General features: G+C 44.4%; 2 protein-coding genes across 2 annotated transcripts; one reads left to right on the plus strand and one right to left on the minus strand.

Annotated features, from left to right (window-relative positions):
* The first annotated feature begins 3,911 nt into the window (after nucleotides 1-3,911).
* On the plus strand, nucleotides 3,912-8,649 carry LOC139405768 (protein Wnt-4-like). The gene is made up of 8 exons (XM_071148192.1): nucleotides 3,912-4,000; nucleotides 6,487-6,640; nucleotides 7,117-7,201; nucleotides 7,363-7,494; nucleotides 7,664-7,806; nucleotides 7,918-8,058; nucleotides 8,192-8,354; nucleotides 8,480-8,649. Exons 1-8 carry the CDS (start codon nucleotides 3,912-3,914, stop codon nucleotides 8,647-8,649), a joined length of 1,077 nt encoding a protein of 358 aa, XP_071004293.1.
* A 1,772-nt stretch (nucleotides 8,650-10,421) lies between these two features.
* Nucleotides 10,422-19,534, minus strand: LOC139389589 (cell division control protein 42 homolog). Its single transcript, XM_071136426.1, has 6 exons — nucleotides 19,477-19,534; nucleotides 13,591-13,695; nucleotides 13,247-13,319; nucleotides 12,929-13,038; nucleotides 11,526-11,723; nucleotides 10,422-11,365 (listed from the first exon to the last, which is right to left on the minus strand). Exons 2-6 carry the CDS (start codon nucleotides 13,693-13,695, stop codon nucleotides 11,276-11,278), a joined length of 576 nt encoding a protein of 191 aa, XP_070992527.1. The 5' UTR covers nucleotides 19,477-19,534; the 3' UTR covers nucleotides 10,422-11,275.
* Nucleotides 19,535-20,293: the final 759 nt, after the last annotated feature.

Consider the following 20,293-nt stretch of genomic DNA (forward strand, 5'->3'; position numbering starts at 1 on the left):
CCAGAAGTTCAGTGAGGATCTCTGAATGATCCAATGTTGACCTAAATGACTAATGATGATAAATACAATCCACCTGTGTGTAATCAAGTCTCCGTATAAATGCACCTGCACTGTGATAGTCTCAGAGGTCCGTTAAAAGCGCAGAGAGCATCATGAAGAACAAGGAACACACCAGGCAGGTCCGAGATACTGTTGTGAAGAAGTTTAAAGCCGGATTTGGATACAAAAAGATTTACCAAACTTTAAACATCCCAAGGAGCACTGTGCAAGCGATAATATTGAAATGGAAGGAGTATCAGACCACTGCAAATCTACCAAGACCTGGCCGTCCCTCTAAACTTTCAGCTCATACAAGGAGAAGACTGATCAGAGATGCAGCCAAGAGGCCCATGATCACTCTGGATGAACTGCAGAGATCTACAGCTGAGGTGGGAGACTCTGTCCATAGGACAACAATCAGTCGTATATTGCACAAATCTGGCCTTTATTGAAGAGTGGCAAGAAGAAAGCCATTTCTTAAAGATATCCATAAAAAGTGTCTTTTAAAGTTTGCCACAAGCCACCTGGGAGACACACCAAACATGTGGAAGAAGGTGCTCTGGTCAGATGAAACCAAAATTGAACTTTTTGGCAACAATGCAAAACGTTATGTTTGGCGTAAAAGCAACACAGCTGAACACACCATCCCCACTGTCAAACATGGTGGTGGCAGCATCATGGTTTGGGCCTGCTTTTCTTCAGCAGGGACAGGGAAGATGGTTAAAATTGATGGGAAGATGGATGGAGCCAAATACAGGACCATTCTGGAAGAAAATCTGATGGAGTCTGCAAAAGACCTGAGACTGGGATGGAGATTTGTCTTCCAACAAGACAATGATCCAAAACATAAAGCAAAATCTACAATGGAATGGTTAAAAAATAAACATATCCAGGTGTTAGAATGGCCAAGTCAAAGTCCAGACCTGAATCCAATCGAGAATCTGTGGAAAGAACTGAAAACTGCTGTTCACAAATGCTCTCCATCCAACCTCACTGAGCTCGAGCTGTTTTGCAAGGAGGAATGGGAAAAAATGTCAGTCTCTCGATGTGCAAAACTGATAGAGACATACCCCAAGCGACTTACAGCTGTAATCGCAGCAAAAGGTGGCGCTACAAAGTATTAACTTAAGGGGGCTGAATAATTTTGCACGCCCAATTTTTCAGTTTTTGATTTGTTAAAAAAGTTTGAAATATCCAATAAATGTCGTTCCACTTCATGATTGTGTCCCACTTGTTGTTGATTCTTCACAAAAAAATACAGTTTTATATCTTTATGTTTGAAGCCTGAAATGTGGCAAAAGGTCGCAAAGTTCAAGGGGGCCGAATACTTTCGCAAGGCACTGTATATACACAAAAAACCATAGTGTCGCAATTCCTGGACGAGGGGTGGGTGTAGTCATCTCTATATCAAATCACATTTTATTTGTCACATGCGCCGAATACAACAGGTAGAACCTTACAGTGAAATGCTTACTTAAAGCCCTTAACCAACAATGCAGTTTTAAGAAAATACCCCCAAAAAGTACGAGATAAAAATAATAAATAATTAAAGAGCAGCAGTAAATAACAATAGCGGGGCTATATACAGGTACCAGTACAGAGTCAATGTGTCAATGTGCGGGGGCACCGGTGTCGAGGTAATTGAGGTCATTTTGAACATGTAGGTAGAGTTATTAAAGTTGCTATGCATAAATAATAATAGAGAGTAGCAGCAGCGTGGGGGGGGCAATGCAAATAGTCTGGGTAGCCTTTTGATTAGAAGCTGTTTATAAGCCTCTTGGACCTAGACTTGACGCTCCAGTACTGCTTGCCTTGTGGTAGCAGAGAGAACAGTCTATGACTAGGGTAGATGGAGTCTTTGACAATTTTTAGGGTCTTCCTCTGACATCACTTGGTATAGAGGTCCTGGATGGCAGGAAGCTTGGCCCCGGTGATGTACTGGGCCGTACACACTACCGTCTGTAGTGCCTTGCGGTCGGAAGCCGACCAGTTGCAAAACAAGGCAGTGATGCAACCCGTCAGGATGCTCTCGATGGTGCAGCTGTAAAATCTTTTCAGTTTCCTGAGGGGGAATAGGTTTTATCGTGCCCTCTTCACGACTCTCTTTGTGTGCTTGGACCGTGTTAGTTTGTTGGTGATGTGGACACCAAGTTGAAGCTCTCAACCAGCTCCACTACAGCCCCGTCAATGACAATGGGGGCGTGCTCGGTCCTCCTTTTCCTGTAGTCCACAAACCTTTGTCTTGATCACGTTGAGGGAGAGGTTGTTGTCCTTGCTCCACACATTCAGGTCTCTGACCTCCTACATATAGGCTGTCTCATCGTTGTCGGTGATCAGGCCTACCACTGTTGTGTCATCAGCAAACTTAATGAACATGGTGCTGGAGTCGGGCCTGGCCGTGCAGTCATGAGTGAACAGGGAGTACAGGAGGGGACTGAGCACGCACCCCTGAGGGGCCCCAGTGTTGAGGATCAGCGTGGTGGATGTGTTGTTACCTACCATTACCACCTGGGGGCAGCCTGTCAGAAAGTCAAAGATCTAGTTGCAGAGGGAGGTGTTTAGTCCCAGGGTCCTTCATCTTATGCTGGGTATTTATTACAGGCCACAGTAACCACTGCACGTTTCAGTCAAACACACAATGTAGCATCAGTGAGAACCTGTAGCTAGGACCCCTGAATGACAGGTGCTTTTAATGTTCTTGGAAACTGGTGAAACAAACAAACAAACAAACAAACACACACACACACACACACGCACGCTCTAAATGAACCATTCAGCATAATTCTGTTCAGCTCTCCCTCTCTCCAGGGTCACATATTATATTATGTCTTGTGCTTAACATGCACAATGGAACCCATGCCATTCATCAGTGTTAATGTACTGCAGTGTAACCATTACACAGTGTCCCCTCCCTCTGACTGCCACCCTACATCTCTTCTACCTCCCTCCCTCCTTTATAACCCATCACTGCCATCTCACCATTCTCACTTTGTTTCGGTCTTTTACGGGACTGGACACACATTCGTTTTCTTAAGAGGGGAAGCAACCAAGGGACAAACAGCAGAGAGGAAAAATGCTTTTTTACATATTTACCTATCGAAATCTTAGGGGCTCTTTTGGATGTTGAGTTTCCCTCACTTTTGTTCTTTGTGTTATAATATTAGTCTCTCTCTCTCAAACATTTTCTAGAGAGAGAGAGAGAGAGAGGGGAATCAGACAAACAAAAAGTGTCATCATTTTGATCACTGTCTGCCAAATCATTCTAAAAAGTAATTTTATTTGGTCAAGAACCATACTATTTGGATATGACCTTTTTTATTTTCTAATTTAGTTGTTTTTAGACGTGTACCTGGGTAACTTTACATGACAATACCTTCCTATAGGCATGTTTCTGCTATCACAGAGGTGGAAATTGTTCATCTATAACATTGATACCGTTCACTGAGAAATTGGATTTGATTTTCAATCTGGTCAGACACAGAGAAAAACTACTGGACAGTGCTGGACATGAACTGGTAAGAACCCACGTTTATTACTAAGCTGTACTCATCCAGAGAACTTGTTATGTATTATACATAGCATTTTTCAAAGAAAATGAAATAGCACCCTCATCTACAGTCTTGATCACAGACCTGATGGTTGTGAATAAGTTGTAAGAGGGAGAGATGAGCTTCTCCGACAGAACACATTACTTAACTAACCAGGTCAACCTTCTCCTATCTGCAGATATGAGGGGATCATCCCCAAGCTCGGAACCAGAAAGATATAACTAACTGACACACTGACGGACAACGAGGCTTAACCGTGGAAAAAGGCAGACTGCCGCCCAAGGACACTCATTGACCCACGGAGACGGACAGACAGACAGTCTGATGCCAACTGTCTCCGCTGTCAATCTCACGGCACAACTCCTCCTGCTGTTGCTATGGGCAACCCACCCGACCATGGCAACCAACTGGCTGTAAGTCTGGCGTTCTGGGAGGGAGAGAAAGAGAGAGTTTGTTTGTCATGCTATAACTTTTAAAAGATGGTGACGTGCCTCTAAATCTCTTTCTGTCGCTCCCCTTTCTCTCTTTGTCTCTCCCTTGCTGACCGTTTCTCTCTTGTCCTCTCTCTCTTTCTCCCTCCCTTCACTGTGTCTTCTCTGTCCCTTTGGTCTACTGGTCTCTCTCTTTCTCTCTCCCTTCACTGTGTCTTCTCTGTCCCTTTTGTCTGCTGGTCTTTCTCTTGTCCTCTCTCTCTTTCTCCCTCCCTTCACTGTGTCTTCTCTGTCCCTTTGGTCTACTGGTCTCTCTCTTTCTCCCTCCCTTCACTGTGTCTTCTCTGTCCCTTTTGTCTACTGTTCTTTCTCTTGTCCTCTCTCCCTTCACTGTGTCTTCTCTGTCCCTTTGGTCTGCTGGTCTTTCTCTTGTCCTCTCTCTCTTTCTCCCTCCCTTCACTGTGTCTTCTCTGTCCCTTTGGTCTGCTGGTCTTTCTCTTGTCCTCTCTCTCTCCCTTTACTGTGTCTTCTCTGTCCTCTTGGTCTACTGGTCTTTCTCTTGTCACTGTGTCTTCTCTGTCCCTTTTGTCTGCTGGTCTTTCTCTTGTCTTCTCTGTCCCTTTTGTCTATGGTCTTTCTCTCCTCTCTCCCCTCCCTTCACTGTGTCTTCTCTGTCCCTTTTGTCTACTGGTCTTTCTCTTGTCCTCTCTCTCCCTCCCTTCACTGTGTCTTCTCTGTCCCTTTTGTCTGCTGGTCTTTCTCTTGTCCTCTCTCCCTTCACTGTGTCTTCTCTGTCCCTTTTGTCTGCTGGTCTTTCTCTTGTCCTCTCACTGTGTCTTCTCTGTCCCTTTTGTCTGCTGGTCTTTCTCTTGTCCTCTCTCTCCCTCCCTTCACTGTGTCTTCTCTGTCCCTTTTGTCTGCTGGTCTTTCTCTTGTCCTCTCTCTCCCTCCCTTCACTGTGTCTTCTCTGTCCCTTTTGTCTGCTGGTCTTTCTCTTGTCCTCCCTCCCTTCACTGTGTCTTCTCTGTCCCTTTTGTCTGCTGGTCTTTCTCTTGTCCTCTCTCTCTCCCTCCCTTCACTGTGTCTTCTCTGTCCCTTTTGTCTGCTGGTCTTTCTCTTTCTCCCTCCCTTCACTGTGTCTTCTCTGTCCCGTTGGTCTGCTGGTCTTTATCTTTCTCCCTCCCTTCACTGTGTCTTCTCTGTCCCTTTTGTCTGCTGGTCTTTCTCTTGTCCTCCCTCCCTTCACTGTGTCTTCTCTGTCCCTTTTGTCTGCTGGTCTTTCTCTTGTCCTCTCTCTCTCCCTCCCTTCACTGTGTCTTCTCTGTCCCTTTGGTCTACTGGTCTCTCTCTTTCTCCCTCCCTTCACTGTGTCTTCTCTGTCCCTTTGGTCTGCTGGTCTTTCTCTTGTCCTCTCTCTCTTTCTCCCTTCCTTCACTGTGTCTTCTCTGTCCCTTTTGTCTGCTGGTCTTTCTCTTGTCATCTCTCTCTCTCCCTTCACTGTGTCTTCTCTGTCCTCTTGGTCTACTGGTCTTTCTCTTGTCCTCCCTCCCTTCACTGTGTCTTCTCTGTCCCTTTTGTCTGCTGGTCTTTCTCTTGTCCTCTCTCTCCCTCCCTTCACTGTGTCTTCTCTGTCCCTTTTGTCTACTGGTCTTTCTCTTGTCCTCTCTCTCCCTCCCTTCACTGTGTCTTCTCTGTCCCTTTTGTCTGCTGGTCTTTCTCTTGTCCTCTCTCTCTCCCTCCCTTCACTGTGTCTTCTCTGTCCCTTTTGTCTGCTGGTCTTTCTCTTGTCCTCTCTCTCTCCCTCCCTTCACTGTGTCTTCTCTGTCCCGTTGATCTGCTGGTCTTTCTCTTGTCCTCTCTCTCCCTCCCTTCACTGTGTCTTCTCTGTCCCTTTTGTCTGCTGGTCTTTCTCTTGTCCTCTCTCTCTCCCTCCCTTCACTGTGTCTTCTCTGTCCCTTTGGTCTACTGGTCTTTCTCTTGTCCTCTCTCTCCCTCCCTTCACTGTGTCTTCTCTGTCCCTTTGGTCTACTGGTCTTTCTCTTGTCCTCTCTCTCCCTCCCTTCACTGTGTCTTCTCTGTCCCTTTTGTCTGCTGGTCTTTCTCTTGTCCTCTCTCTCTCTCCCTTCACTGTGTCTTCTCTGTCCCTTTTGTCTGCTGGTCTTTCTCTTGTCCTCTTTCTCCCTCCCTTCACTGTGTCTTCTCTGTCCCTTTTGTCTGCTGGTCTTTCTCTGTCCTTCTCTTTTTCTCTCTGCAACCCTGTCCCCTGTGTTCTCTTCTCTTTCACCCATCATTGGCTCTTTCGCCCCTTCTCTTCCTCTCCCTCTATCCTTAATCACACCCCTTCTCGCCATTTACACCCTCGCTCTCCCTCAATCCCCATCTCCCCACTTTCTCTTCCTCTATCTCCCCCTCTGCCCCTCCCCTCTCTCTCCTGCATCGTCCCCTCTCCCTCTCTTTCTCTCTCTCAGCTCCCTGGCGAGGATGCCGCGCTCGCGGCCCGTGTCGGGTGCTGCCCCCTGTGGGCGGCTGAGGGGACTGTCCGTGGGGCAGGTGGGGGTGTGCAGGGCGCGAGGAGAGGTCATGGAGTCTGTGCGCAAGGCAGCCGAGATGGTCATAGAGGAGGTATGAGCCTGGGGCAGAACTGACATCGGATGTGTTACAAAAGTAGTGAAGTCCATGTGGAAGAGTTTCTTTAAGATCAACCATTGACTTTCTCAAGATCATCTTCAATCAGCATCATCAGCGCTGTTGTTACAGTCATCTTCAACATCATCATCAGCGCTGTTGTTACAGTCATCTTCAACATCATCATCACCAAAATCATCTTCTTCAACCGATATCCATATCAATCAGTGTGGAGGAGTGTCATCATTAACCTCCTCAATCATCCTCATCATTTGTATTTATTATTATTATCTTCTTCTTCCTCTTTAACCAGCATCATTAACATCCCCTCATCTGTACTCAGTAAAGTATTAAACAATTGCACCAGTTTGACCAAAGTTCACTCTCCTCAGCACCTTTGTAAAATGTCTATCTGCCTGTCTATATGAACCCTGAACCCTTGGTCCCATTGGCTTGGCTGTTGGTCGGATCAGTGCCAGCACCAGTTTCGTAATCGCCGTTGGAACTGCTCCACCACCCCACGTGGAGTCAACGTGTTCGGTAGAGTCATGAGCCAAGGTGAGGACAGCAGGGCCTCTCTAGTTACCACTGGAAATCTGTGGTTGTACCACAGTCATTAACATGCTGGTAACCGTTGATTCCACATGGCTGAAATCAGAAGGACATGTGATGACATGGTAAATGACTCAATTGCTGTCTTGAACTCTTCTATAAACCAGGCACCCGTGAGGCAGCCTTTGTGCACGCCCTTTCCTCGGCGGCGGTGGCAGTTGCAGTGACGCGAGGCTGCAGCCGGGGGGAGCTAGAGCGGTGTGGCTGCGACAGGAAGGTCAGAGGGGTCAGTCCCGAGGGTGAGTCTGCGGTGTGGACCTCTGATCCTCTGTCTACGCTTGTGTCTAGACATCAGTCTATAGGTCTGTCTCTCTTTCTGTCTGTCAGTTAAACTTTGTCTCTATTGTCTTGAAATACATAATTGGAAAATGTGCAGATGCTGTCAACATCTTTCTGTCTGTCCTGCAGGTTTCCAGTGGTCTGGGTGCAGTGATAACCTGTCATATGGTGTGGCCTTCTCCCAGACCTTCGTGGATGAGACGGAGCGTGCCAAGGGGATGTCGGCAGGGCGACCCCTCATGAATGTCCATAACAACGAGGCTGGACGGAAGGTTGGTGGCGGTGGGGCACTCTGATGACATCTTCAATCTTCACTTCTATCATCTTTTTTTCCTTGTTTCCTTTGACTTCCTGATTGTTCTTTTACATTCCTCCATCCCCAGGCTATCCTCCATAACATGCAGGTGGAGTGTAAGTGTCATGGTGTCTCGGGATCCTGTGAGCTGAGGACCTGCTGGAAAGTCATGCCCCCATTTCGGCGCGTCGGCGCCGTGCTGAAGGAACGCTTTGATGGAGCCACAGAGGTACAGCCATATATTTGGGATATCATCTTCATTATTCATTTAATAGGTGACAAACCATTGGAAATTAGTGTTTTTTACTGCTTCCAGTCTTTTCAAAATCTCTAACATTCAACAAATACCCCCACTCACCCAGGTGCGTCTGTCCCGTATCGGCTCCAGGACAGCCCTGCTGCCCCGGGACCCCCAGGTCAAACCTCCCGCCGCCAGGGACCTGGTGTACCTCGCTGTCTCTCCAGACTTCTGCCGTCTCGACCCCGACAATGGGATCCCCGGGACAGCCGGCCGACGCTGTAACGGTGAGATTCAGTCACATCAGCAGCACTGGGATAAAGCATTTACGTTTTATTAGGTGATCAGGCTGTTTTGTATGTTCACATCCTTATTTCCTTTCCTCTACCTCGTCTACATACTCCCCTCCCAGGCACCTCCCGGCTGGCCCCAGATGGCTGTGAGCTGGTGTGTTGTGGGCCAGGGTACCGGGCAGGCCGGGCCGAGGTGGTGCAGCGCTGCTCCTGTAAGTTCTCCTGGTGCTGCTCGGTCCGCTGCCAGCAGTGCAAGAACACAGTGATGATCCACACCTGCCGAGAGTGAACCCAGTCTATGCAGAACCCAGAATACTGAGCAGACACGCAAGAACCTTACACCTGTCCAGACACTCTAGAACACAACAGTACCCAGACACTCTAGAACACAACACTACCCAGACATTCTGGAACACTACTACAACGACCAGACAAGTGGAGGCTGCTGAGGGGAGGACGGCTCATAATAACGGCTGGAACAAAGTAAATGGAATGGCATGGGTTTGATACTAGTCCACTAATTCCGCTCCTGCCATTACCACGAGCCCGTCTTCCCCAGTTAAGGTGCCACCAACCTCCTGTGGACCAGACACTCTAGAACCAGGGTTCCCAACCTAGGATGCGCCAACGTTTCTTTGGGGGGGGGGGGGGGGGGGGGGGGGGGGCAGGACCTTCCTTGACTTGAGGGTTATATATTTTTTAATTGTTTATACCTATCTAAAACAACGCATCCATCTGTGAAGCTTTAGGCTAGAAACAAACGGTAAAATGCCCGAGGGAGATGCGAATATAGGAATATCTTTGGTTTGTCTCCATGACATTCAGAATCTGAGCTACAACCTAAAGTCAAGGAGTCAAAGAAATTGGACTTTGCTTGGGAAGTAATCTTATACAATGTGACTCTGTCGCTCTCTATTGATCTATTCACATTCTGTAAAATATAATATGTATAATTAAATTGAGGTTGATATGCATTTTAATAAAACATATTTGGTAGTGGAATAACATTGTGGGAAATCGGTTCAAGACTTTATTTTCCTTATGCTTTATTATTATAATCATTAAATTGCCTACCTAAAATCCTAGATCCCTGAAATTAAACAAAGTTACATTTTTCAAATGAGAAAAGTGGGGCCCTGGGGGAAAAGGTTGGGAACCGCTGCTGTAGAACATTGTCCAGACGTGGTAGAACAACACTTTGATGACATGTTCTACAAAACTGACCTGACATACACTTTAAGACTCTGGCAAGAACCGTGTGGATAGTATAAGCTAGTGCATTATGAGAGTGAGGACCTACGTATGACAGAAACCTCTGCAAGGGAAGGCAGAAAGGGTGGAATGACCTCGCCCATTACCTCTAACGCCAGAAAGTAGCGAGATATACTAACAAGCATGGAGAAAGGAAACTCCCTGCATAGAGCAATATTCACACTCCCATTGAACATATTACACTCATGATGTACTCTTTCAACCTAAAAGGAACTATAATGCAGCATTGCAAGTCAGCGTCCTACACTGTGTAGGTGATTGTCTAGATCATAATAGCACACAGCCTACAGCGAGCACACACACACACAACAATTTAACTGACAAAGCGTTTAAAGCCGAAATTAACCTCAACTAACATGGAAATTATTACAGCCCTTTTCTTAAATGCATTTGATTTCAGTATAGTAGGTAGTTGCAAACTTTATACATTTACTGTATTTATGATTCTTGATTTCACTGTATTAGGTAGTTGCAGTCTTTATACATTTACTGTATTCATGAATCTTTTGCCACTATTCTGTCTTTTATTTATTTGTACATCAATCATCCTGTGGCCCGTCCTCCTACCCCTCAGATTCTACCAGTGAGAATACCTGTCCTCTCCCCCCAGTCCGTCTGCATCCATGTTGCTTTAGTCCAACACTAATAAAACAATTGTGATGCATGTTGCTCGTGTTCTGCAGTCGACTTGATCAAATAAACTTGTTTTGACTACAGTTTCTTCTATGATGTGTGCTGTATAGGTCACGTGAAACATTAAGAATTACACACTAACTCAATGACCAACTGTGTCAGTTAAACTATTTTATTAAAAACATTCTGCAATTACAAACATCCAGAAGTTGACTAGGAAACGGTTATAATCTCACCATCATTGTTATTATCAAGATTAAGATCAGCTATTGAAAATAGTACAGCTTAATGTGTTATACTATCAACCAATCACAATCAAGTTGGTAGTCAAGCAAAAAAAAAAAAGACGTTTTTAATTACTCCCAAAATAATATAATATACGCTAAGAATTTCCCAAAAGAAAATTATAAAATGAATACATCATACATGACACAAAAAGAGATAAAAAATAATATATATTCAGTTCTGTGTTGCCTTCAGAAGGCAGTAAAATCTGAGGCGAAAATGCACTTGGTGTGTCCCAAAATAAAAAGTGACCATTCTAGCATGCTAGCCTGGTCGGGAGTGGAAACAAATCTTGTGTTCTCCCCCTCCCTCCTCAAAGTAGCAACAAAAGAAAATGTCAATTAAGTGTTTCCCCAAGGTATTTATTTCATTTAAGCTAGGCACAAAGGCAACATGACAGGCAGGTAGGAGAGCCCGCCCCACAGAAGTAATGTTAGGGTAAACACTTCAGATGTCTAAAGTGTATCTGGAGAAGGAGACTAGATGAAAGTTCTGTTGATTCCTTCCCCACTTGTATTCTTTACTTGAAAGACCAAATCGCTCTCCTCTCCATTTTTCAATACATATTAAGAAGGCACAGTGCATGAATGTATTGGAGTCTCGATGCCATTTCATCTCCTTCCTTTTCACTCTTTTTTGTCCTTTTTCAAGCTGTTGATCTGCTTCTCTTATTTGTAACCAACTCGCCTATTCTTAGCCCTGCCCCTCTACCACTCCTTCTCCCTTTATAACAGGACACAGCGTTTCTTGGGTTTAGTCTCAGGAGGTTCCAAAGCTGCCAGGATGGCCTCGTCAAACACGTTCTTCAGCCCCCTCTGAGAGAGAGAGAGGAGAGAGGGAGAGATTGCATTGACTTTTCATGGTTTATAAATGTATTCTAACCTATTTTGTGAAGTACAGCACTGTTTCAGCCACCATGGGTCCTTATCAGCTCTTTTCCCCTCTAACCATGTAACATTATCCTTGGCCCCTTACCTGCGTGAGGGCGGAGCACTCCACATATTTGACGGCCCGGAGGTCCCGGGCCAGCTTGTCTCCGCTCTCAGGGGACAGGGGCCGCTGTTTGTTCTTGGCCAGCTTCTCCACAGTGTTGCTGTCGTCCCTCAGATCCACCTGGGTGCCCACCAACAGGAAGGGTGTACGAGGACAGTGATGGGAGATCTCTGGAACCCACTACAGGGGCCAAAGGATACACAGAGGTCAGAGTGTGTACAGAATCAGTTCATATGCTCAATTCAAAATCATTTTTACATGTTAGTCATTCAGCAGACGCTCTTATCCAGACGGAGTTACAGTTAGATTCATCTTAAAATAGCAAGGTGAGACAACCACACACCTCAGTCGTAGTAAATACATTTTTCAGCAAAGTGAGTGCTAGTAGGAAAAGACAAGTGCATGCTCTTTTTTTTTATTACCCTGAGCCCCTAGCCATTCTGTTTGTAGATATCAACAGAGATAGATGTAAGCCAGGAATGGGCAACTGGAGGGCCGCGGATCAATTTCCCCAAATTAGTTTTAAAAATATATATATATATATATATATATATATATATATTTTTTTTTTTTTTAGGAACTCATTCAGGGTCTCAACTTACTGTTGAGAGTTACAATAGTATAATACAATTTGCAATATTGAAATATGGTTGTGAATCAGAAGTTTATTGTGTTATGTTAGTCACTGACAGCCACTGAATTAGCTAAGATTGGTAAATTTAGAATGGTAAATTAGTCTAGCCATCTGTAGTAATCATTGTCGAATTACCGACCGGGAGGCCCCCATTAAATTGTCACGCTCACTCAGATATCATATTAAAAACTGCAAACATTTCTATCCACACTATGGCAAAGTGTGTAGAATTTAAGAACATTTGCTGTAAAGCTACACGTTCTTCTCTCCACCCCATGGCAAAATTAGTAGAATTGCATGAAATGAGTTCTAAAATTGTAAAATCTTCTCTCTGCCCCATGGCAAAATGTATAGAATTGAAGCAAACTTAATTTAAAACTACAACATTTTATCTACACTCCATGGCAAAATGTGTAGAATTTCAGGAAACTAACTAAAACTTCAATCTTTTGCTCGCAAGACAACTTAGGGCCCCCGAAAGGCTATGGCTGGCTCTGAATGCATGTGTTGGAATGGATGTGGGTACACAGACCCGTGTGCCACTGCGGCCCCATCAAAGTTGCCCATTCCTGATGTAAGCAATATGAGGATGACTTCACATAGCCTTCCAATGGGCTTTGGGAGATCTTCTCCCATAACAGAAGGTGAAGTGGCTAAGGAAAGGGTTCAGATCCATCATCTAGAAGTTTCTCTATGGGTAATAATACAAGGTAAAAAGTTGAGGTGTGGTGACTCAGAGACCAACACCGACCTTCTCTCGGACATTCTCAAAGGATGAGGGTGAGACGCAGGAGAAACAGACGAGGAAGACATCCGTCTGCGGGTAGCTGAGAGGTCGCAGCCTATCGTAATCCTCCTGACCTGAGACGACCAATCAGAGGAAGAGAACGCTGTGACAATGAAACTAATGTGATATTGAACGATTCAACTGGTTGAGTTGCATTTACAAGACATCATATGTTCTCAAGAATGAACAAAAGCAGACTAGGATTGAGTTGTAGCACAGCGACTGCTTAACAGAAGGAGGTACAGACATAAAAGCATAAATTGACAGACAAAGACAGATTACCTGCTGTGTCAAAAAGCCCAAGTGTGTAGGGTTCCCCTCCGATCATCACCGTCACTGCATAATTATCAAACACCTGCACACATGAGACACACAAAATAATTAGTAAAAAAGTTCAAGGGATGTTACCCGTCTTTAATTATTTCATGAAGCAAATGTAAATCAATAAGCTAAACGTTAAATAAAAGGTTCAAATCAAACATTAACCCAACTGGCAGGCTGGTTATGTTGTTAAAGCCCATTCTACCCTCCCACTCAGCTCTCTGGACATCACCCCACTGACCTCCACAGTGTTTAGGGTGTGACTTGTTTGCCCCTACTTACACCCTCCCCTGCCCACCTCTTACCGTAGGCACGTATTCTGAGGGGAACTTGTTGGTTGTGTAGGAGATAAGTAGACAGGTCTTTCCTACAGCTCCGTCCCCCACCACTACACACTTTATTGTCTGCATCTACTCGGCGAGAGAGACAGACACAGATAGACAGGACACACATACACCAGTCATAACATAGTAGAGTTAATATCTTATGAAAGATATAATTGAGACCTTGCTTGTAACTCCATACAATAACAGTAACTGGGAAACTAAAAACAACACAACCAGACAGAGAGGAGATGACAACAGCACCGTGATTTGCAATAAGACTGTCTGCCTTGCCTGCAGCCTATTGATGTACAGACAGGTGATGTTTATGGTGTGTTAGGCTAATGCTCAAAACATGGGCATCTACTGATCATCAAACCACAAATGATGCTTGACCGCATTTGAAACATGTTGATTGTCACTAATGGATCCTTTATGGGGGGCGGAACTTCTAATAGCCAACGGAAGGAGGTAGAGACAGACAGGTAAACAGACAGGGGTCCAGGCAAATCAAAATATGCCTGGACTACCCAAAAAGGTGTGTCTCTGTAACAAACTTGGTGTTATGTAACAAAAAGTTATTTCCAGTTACTGCTAGACAACGTTAACTTCCGCATACTTGCATAGCAAAGACATGGCAGGGAAAGGGAAGCGACATGATGTAGTCATGGCTATTTGTTGCGTTTTGCCTGATTTAAGATTCTAATTTCAAATCGTTACTTCTGCTGAATAAGTAGATAAACACATTAGAAACGGGTAGTCTATATCTAGCTGCTTTTAGCAACGCTAGTATTTCCACACTAGTGATGCTAGGAATTATCTTGCAAAAAAATGCTAGTTTCCGGTCACAACTTGTAGACTTGTTTACGTGCGGTTTGTTTTTAATGTTTCTTTGCTACCTGCCAACTTTATGGCTTTTACTTTTTAATTACCGTCTTATATTTTTACCTCGTTTTTTCATTCAACTTTTTCACCCCGGACACTTTATCTGGACATGGTTCTACAGGACCTCCACCAGCCGAAGCTAAGTAAAGGATGAAACATTGTCTGTACCACCAATAAGTATAGATAACGTGAGTAGTATAAATCCCCTAGCACGGTCCCCTCAACCGGACAACTTTCTCAAGGCTTCTGAAAGGAAATGCTGTAGGAACGCTCAACCGGTGTCGCTCATTCAGCAGACAGAAACTTTCAACCGGTTTTCCCCATTAAGCAACGGGTCAGAGGCCGAGCCTTCTCTGGTCTCTACTCCTCCCGTTACGGGGTCTGAGACGCCGAAGCCTCCCACCATTAGCTATGACAAATTGAACACCCTAGTCATTGGCGATTCCATTACCGTAGTATTAGATTTAAAACTAATAATCCAGTGATCATACACTGTTTACCAAGGGGCAGGCTACTGATGCTAAGGCTAATCTGAAAATGGTGCTGGCTAAGGCTAAAACTGGCGAGTGTAGAGCGTATAGGGAGGGATATTAGGATGAAACAGTCAGAGATCACCAAGCGCAACATAGCTTAATCGTTTAAATCAGCTAGAAAGATGTCAGCATCGAGTAATTGTCTCTGCCCCCCACCCAGTCAGGGGGAGTGATGAGCTCTACAGCAGTCTCACACAACTCAATCGCTGGTTGAAACCGTTTTCTGCCCCTCCCAAAATATAGAATTTGTAGATAATTGGACCTCTTTCTGGGACTCACCCACAAACCGGACCAAGTTTGGCCTGCTGAGGAGTGATGGACTCCATCCTAGCTGGAGGGGTGCTCTCATCTGATCTATGAACATAGACAGGGCTCTAACTCCACAATGAGAGAGGGTGCAGGCCAGGCAGCTAGCCACCCTGCCAGCTTAGTGGAGTCTGCCACTAGCATAGTCAGTGTAGTAAGCTCAGCTATCCCCATTGAGACCATATACATACATATATATACATACATTTATGATATATAATGTTATATAGATATATATATATATATATTTTAAATATTCTTTATGTTCGTTCAAAACATAATGTTAACTTTCATTGCTATGCGGAGGTCCTTCACGGTTTTATTTGAGATGACTGTAGAACCATCAAGATTAATTGCCCTCCCTGGAAGCCTGTGTTTCAGACCTAGGAAGTGGATCTCGGTTTTGTTTTAGTTTTAAACTAAAACATTTGCCGCCATCCACTTCCTTGTCTGAAACACAGGCTTCCAAAGAGGGCAATTTTGGGGCTTCACCATGTTTTATCGAAATGTACAGCTGTGTATCGTCCGCATAGCAATGAAAGTAAAATGTTTAGGACCTGACATTACCAAGAGGTAAAATATATATATATACGATCGATACACATAAAGAATATTTAAAAGGACAACTTTCTTCCATCTTCGTAACATTGCAAAAATCAGAAACTTTGTCAAAAAATGATGCAGAAAAATGTATCCATGCTTTTGTCACTTCTAGATTAGACTACTGCAATTCTCAACTTTCCAACCACCCGGATAAAGCACTCAATAAACTTAGTGCTAAACACGGCTGCTAGGATCTTCATTAGAACCAAACCATTTTATCATATTACTCCAGTGCTAGCCTCTCTACACTGGCTTCCTGTTAAGGCAAGGGCTGATTTCAAGATTTTACTGCTAACCTACAAAGCATTACATGTTGGCTTGCTCCTACCTATCTTTCCGTTTTGGTCCTGCCGAACATACCTACACATACGCTACAGTCACAAGATGCAGGCCTCCTTACTGTCCCTAGAATTTCTAAGCAAACAGCTGGAGGCAAGGCTTTCTCCTATAGAGCTCAATTTTTATGGAATGTGAGAGATGCAGACTCGGTCTCGACCTTTAAGGCTTTATTGACTTTAAGACTGATCTCTTCAGTAGGTCCTATGATTGAGTGTAGTCTAGCCCAGGTAAGGCACTGGAGCGACGAACTTCCCTTGCCTGGCCGGTTCCCCTGTCTCCACTGGGATTTTCTGCCTCTAACCGTATTACAGGTGCTGAGTCACTGGCTTACTGGTGCTCTTCCATGCCGTCCCTAGGAGGGGTGCGTCACTTGAGTCATTGACGTGATCTTCCTGTCCGGGTTGGCGCCCCCCTCGGGTTCGTGGGCTACACTCAGCCTTGTCTCAGGGTAGTAGGTTGGTGGTTGAAGATATCTCTCTAGTGATGTGGGGGCTGTGCCTTGGCAAAGCGGGTGAGGTTATATCCTGCCTGTTTGGCCCTGTCCAGTGGTATCGTCTGACAGGGTCACAGTGTCTCCCAACCCCTCCTGTCTCAGTCTCCAGTATTTATGCTGCAATAAGTTTGTGTCAGGGTTATATCTGGAGTATTTCTCATGTCTTATCTGGTGTACTGTGTGAATTTAAATATGCTCGCTCTAATTCTCTCTTCTCAGAGGACCTGAGCACTAGGACCATGCCTCAGGACTACCTGGCCTTTTGACTCCTTGCTGTCCCCAGTTCACCTGGTCATTCTGCTGCTCCAGTTTCAACTGTTCTGCCTATGGCTATGGAACCCTGACCTGTTCACTGGACGTGCTACCTTGTCCCGGACTCTCTCTACCGCACCTGCTGTCTCGAACTCTGAATGCTCTGCTATGAAAAGCCAACTGACATTTACTCCTGAGGTGCTGACCTGTTGCACCCTCTACAACCATTGTGATTATTATTATTATCTGACCCTGCTGGTCATCTATTAACATCTTGGCCATGTTCTGTTATAATCTCCACCTGGCACAGCCAGAAGAAGACTGGCCACCTCTCAGAGCCTGGTTCCTCTAGGTTTCTTCCAAAGTTCTGGCCTTTCTAGGGAGTTTTTCCGAGCCACCATACTTCTACATTTGCATTGCTTGCTGTTTGGGGTTTTAGGCTGGGTTTCTGTACAGCACTTTGTGACATCGGCTGATGTAAAAAGGGCTTTATAAATACATTTGATTGATAGTCCGCTGGAAGCCAGAGGTTAAATAAAATTATATTTAAACTTACCCTGCCGATTGTCCTTAAGGGTAAACCTTATACTGGGGGAAATTGAGAAAAAACATCTAATTGAACAAATTAAACATACTTTCCAAAAGTGGGTCTGTTGTAGACCCACTTCCTCTGCCCTTACTTCATCCTCTGCGCTTACTTCATGTCAAAAGTCCTGCACGTGTGACATACATGCACACAAAAAAAGCAAGATCCTGTTGGGGATTTTTATTTTGACATGTAAGCAGGGAGGAACTGACCTCGCTGAGGAACTGCACGGGTCTGTAACAGACCCACATTTGGAAATGCTGGTTAATTAAACGTTCCAATAGATGTATTTTTTCTCTCACAAATTCACCCCCTGCATAAGGACCAAGCCTACAGACAATCAACAGAGTAAAATGAAATGAATTGTATTTATCTTCTGGCGGACCAGTCAGGTTTTTTGAAAGCTAATTCCCAGCAACGCTAGTGTGTAAATACTAGCGTTGCTAAAAGCAGCTAGTCTATACCTAAATATGTGAAAGGAAATGGCATCACTTATGAATAAACAATCAGCTCTACAGTTATGGCTTAACTAAATTTGGCAGACAGCAAGTGAACTGGACTGGGGGGCACCGGACATAGGCTGCGCTTAGACTGGTTGACTAATTCTGATATTTTCACCAATCAGATCAGCTTATGAAGAAGTTCTGCCTGTGATTATTATTATTTGACCATGCCGGTAATTTTTGAACATCTGTTATAATCTCTACCCGGCACAGCCAGAAGAGGACTGGCCACCCCACATAGCCTTGTACCTCTCTAGGTTTTGGCCTTTCTAGGGAGTTTTTCCTAGCCACCGTGCTTCTACACCTGCATTGCTTGCTGTTTGGGGTTTTAGGCTGGGTTTCTGTACAGCACTTTGAGATATCAGCTGATGTACAAAGGGCTATATAAATACATTTGATTTGATGTGATTGGTCAAACGACCAATTAGTAGAGGAAAAGGTGGACTTGCTTGTCTAAATACACTCATATTTCCCAGAAAAATGCAAGGACAGCAAGCATGCCATTGCATAGCTACAGATTGTTACACCAGATAATGTGATTTAACCATAGATTTTGGGGATCCATTACTGGGAGTTACAGGTTGGGTACTGTTTGGCGTAGCACAGAGAGTTTTCGACCAACCTTAATTTGGCAACACTAAAATGGCGCCATACACATTATTTTAATAACTGAGCATTTTCTAAATTCAAACGCACCTGCAACTGGACACAGTCATTTTAAAATATACATGTTAGACCGAATTGACAACGAAGTTTGTAAAGATTATATCATTAAGGTTGGTCAAATTATCTGCGCTAACGTTACAGCATACAGTAACCTGTAACTCCCAGTAATGGATACCAACAATATTTGGTTTCACACATTATATTGTGTAACAATCTGTAGCTAGTCATTAAAGTCTCAGTCTAAAAATGAATGTGAAAGTTAAACCTTAGAATTTGCTCTACACTGTATGAAGTGTCAGGCAAAAATGTAGCAATACTTTCATACCAAACGTTAGTTACCGGCTTTCGGGAGACACTGACATGAAGCATACAGCTAGCCAAATAATTATGGGTAAAGTTAGATTGTCACAAAACATTGCCGATATTTGGTTATTTTGTACAGTCCAAAACATTCGAGACTGCCCGCATATCATGAAACTTTTCAAAGTTATGACAATGCGGGTTGGCTGGCAAGCATTGCCCCTCGGTTAGCCTGTGATTACTAATTTCCTAAAAAGTCGCTTATGGTCGTTAACGACAATTCAACGTCTCTTACGTGAGTAGGCACTAATGTATAACGATGGACGAATCTATACTACAACTGTGTTCACATTTATTCAACTAAAACAATTTCATTATGCCCGTTTTCAGAAAAGTACTCACCGTTTTTCTCCGGCAATTAGGCGTTGGTTACATCCGGGTTTGACTAGACCACTTCTGCGCAGCTGCGAGCGAGGATTCTCCCCCCCCCCCCGGTCCTTGTGGCAGTGCTGCCATCTACCGACACAATAGAGTAATAAATACAATTCAATCTAATTGTATGATCGCATACATATTTAGCAGATGTTTTTGCGGGTATAGCGAAATGCTTATGTTCCTAGCTCCAACAGTGAAGTAGTATCTAACAATTCACAACAATACACACAAATCTAAAAGTAAATTAATGGAATTATATAAATACTAGGACGAACAATGTCGGAGTGACATTGACTAAAATACAGTACAATACAATATATACATATGAAATGAGTAGAACAATATTCTAAACATATGTCTATGTACATAAGCCTCTAAGGTGCAGGATTGAGTGACCTGGTGGTAAGCTGGCATCTAGCCAGTAGTGTGTATGAGATGACTTGCAAACATAATATCAACAACAAATAAATCAACTTCATAAACGTGACAATCGAAAGGGTGGAATGGACTGGAGTGAAAACTGAACCACGTGAGGATAGGAGTACAGTGGAAATGCACACCATCTAAAACCACAAAAAAACACTACAGCTGCACCATTGAGAGCATCTTGACTGGCTGCATCACCGCTTGGTATGGCAACAGCACCACCCTCGATCACATGGCGCTACAGAGGGTGGTACGGACAGCCCAGTACATCACTGGGTCCGAGCTCCTTGCTATACAGGACCTCTATATCAGCTGGTGTGAAAGGAAGGCCCGGGAAATCGTTAGACTCGAGCCACGT

The sequence above is a fragment of the Oncorhynchus clarkii genome, chromosome 3 (assembly GCF_045791955.1).
Source record: "Oncorhynchus clarkii lewisi isolate Uvic-CL-2024 chromosome 3, UVic_Ocla_1.0, whole genome shotgun sequence".
In the NCBI taxonomy this organism is placed as follows: domain Eukaryota; kingdom Metazoa; phylum Chordata; class Actinopteri; order Salmoniformes; family Salmonidae; genus Oncorhynchus; species Oncorhynchus clarkii.

Bases quoted from the DNA above. Each gene is read 5' to 3' on its own strand.
- LOC139389589 (XM_071136426.1), bottom strand. From the start codon at position 13,695: ATGCAGACAATAAAGTGTGTAGTGGTGGGGGACGGAGCTGTAGGAAAG. The intron at 13,039-13,246 runs GTAATCTGTCTT...TGGTCGTCTCAG, and splicing joins TGGGCTTTTTGACACAGCAG to GTCAGGAGGATTACGATAGG. The intron at 11,366-11,525 runs GTAAGGGGCCAA...TCTCTCTCTCAG, and splicing joins AGTGCTCCGCCCTCACGCAG to AGGGGGCTGAAGAACGTGTT.
- LOC139405768 (XM_071148192.1), top strand. From the start codon at position 3,912: ATGCCAACTGTCTCCGCTGTCAATCTCACGGCACAACTCCTCCTGCTG. The intron at 6,641-7,116 runs GTATGAGCCTGG...TGGTCGGATCAG, and splicing joins CCGAGATGGTCATAGAGGAG to TGCCAGCACCAGTTTCGTAA. The intron at 8,059-8,191 runs GTACAGCCATAT...CCACTCACCCAG, and splicing joins GCTTTGATGGAGCCACAGAG to GTGCGTCTGTCCCGTATCGG.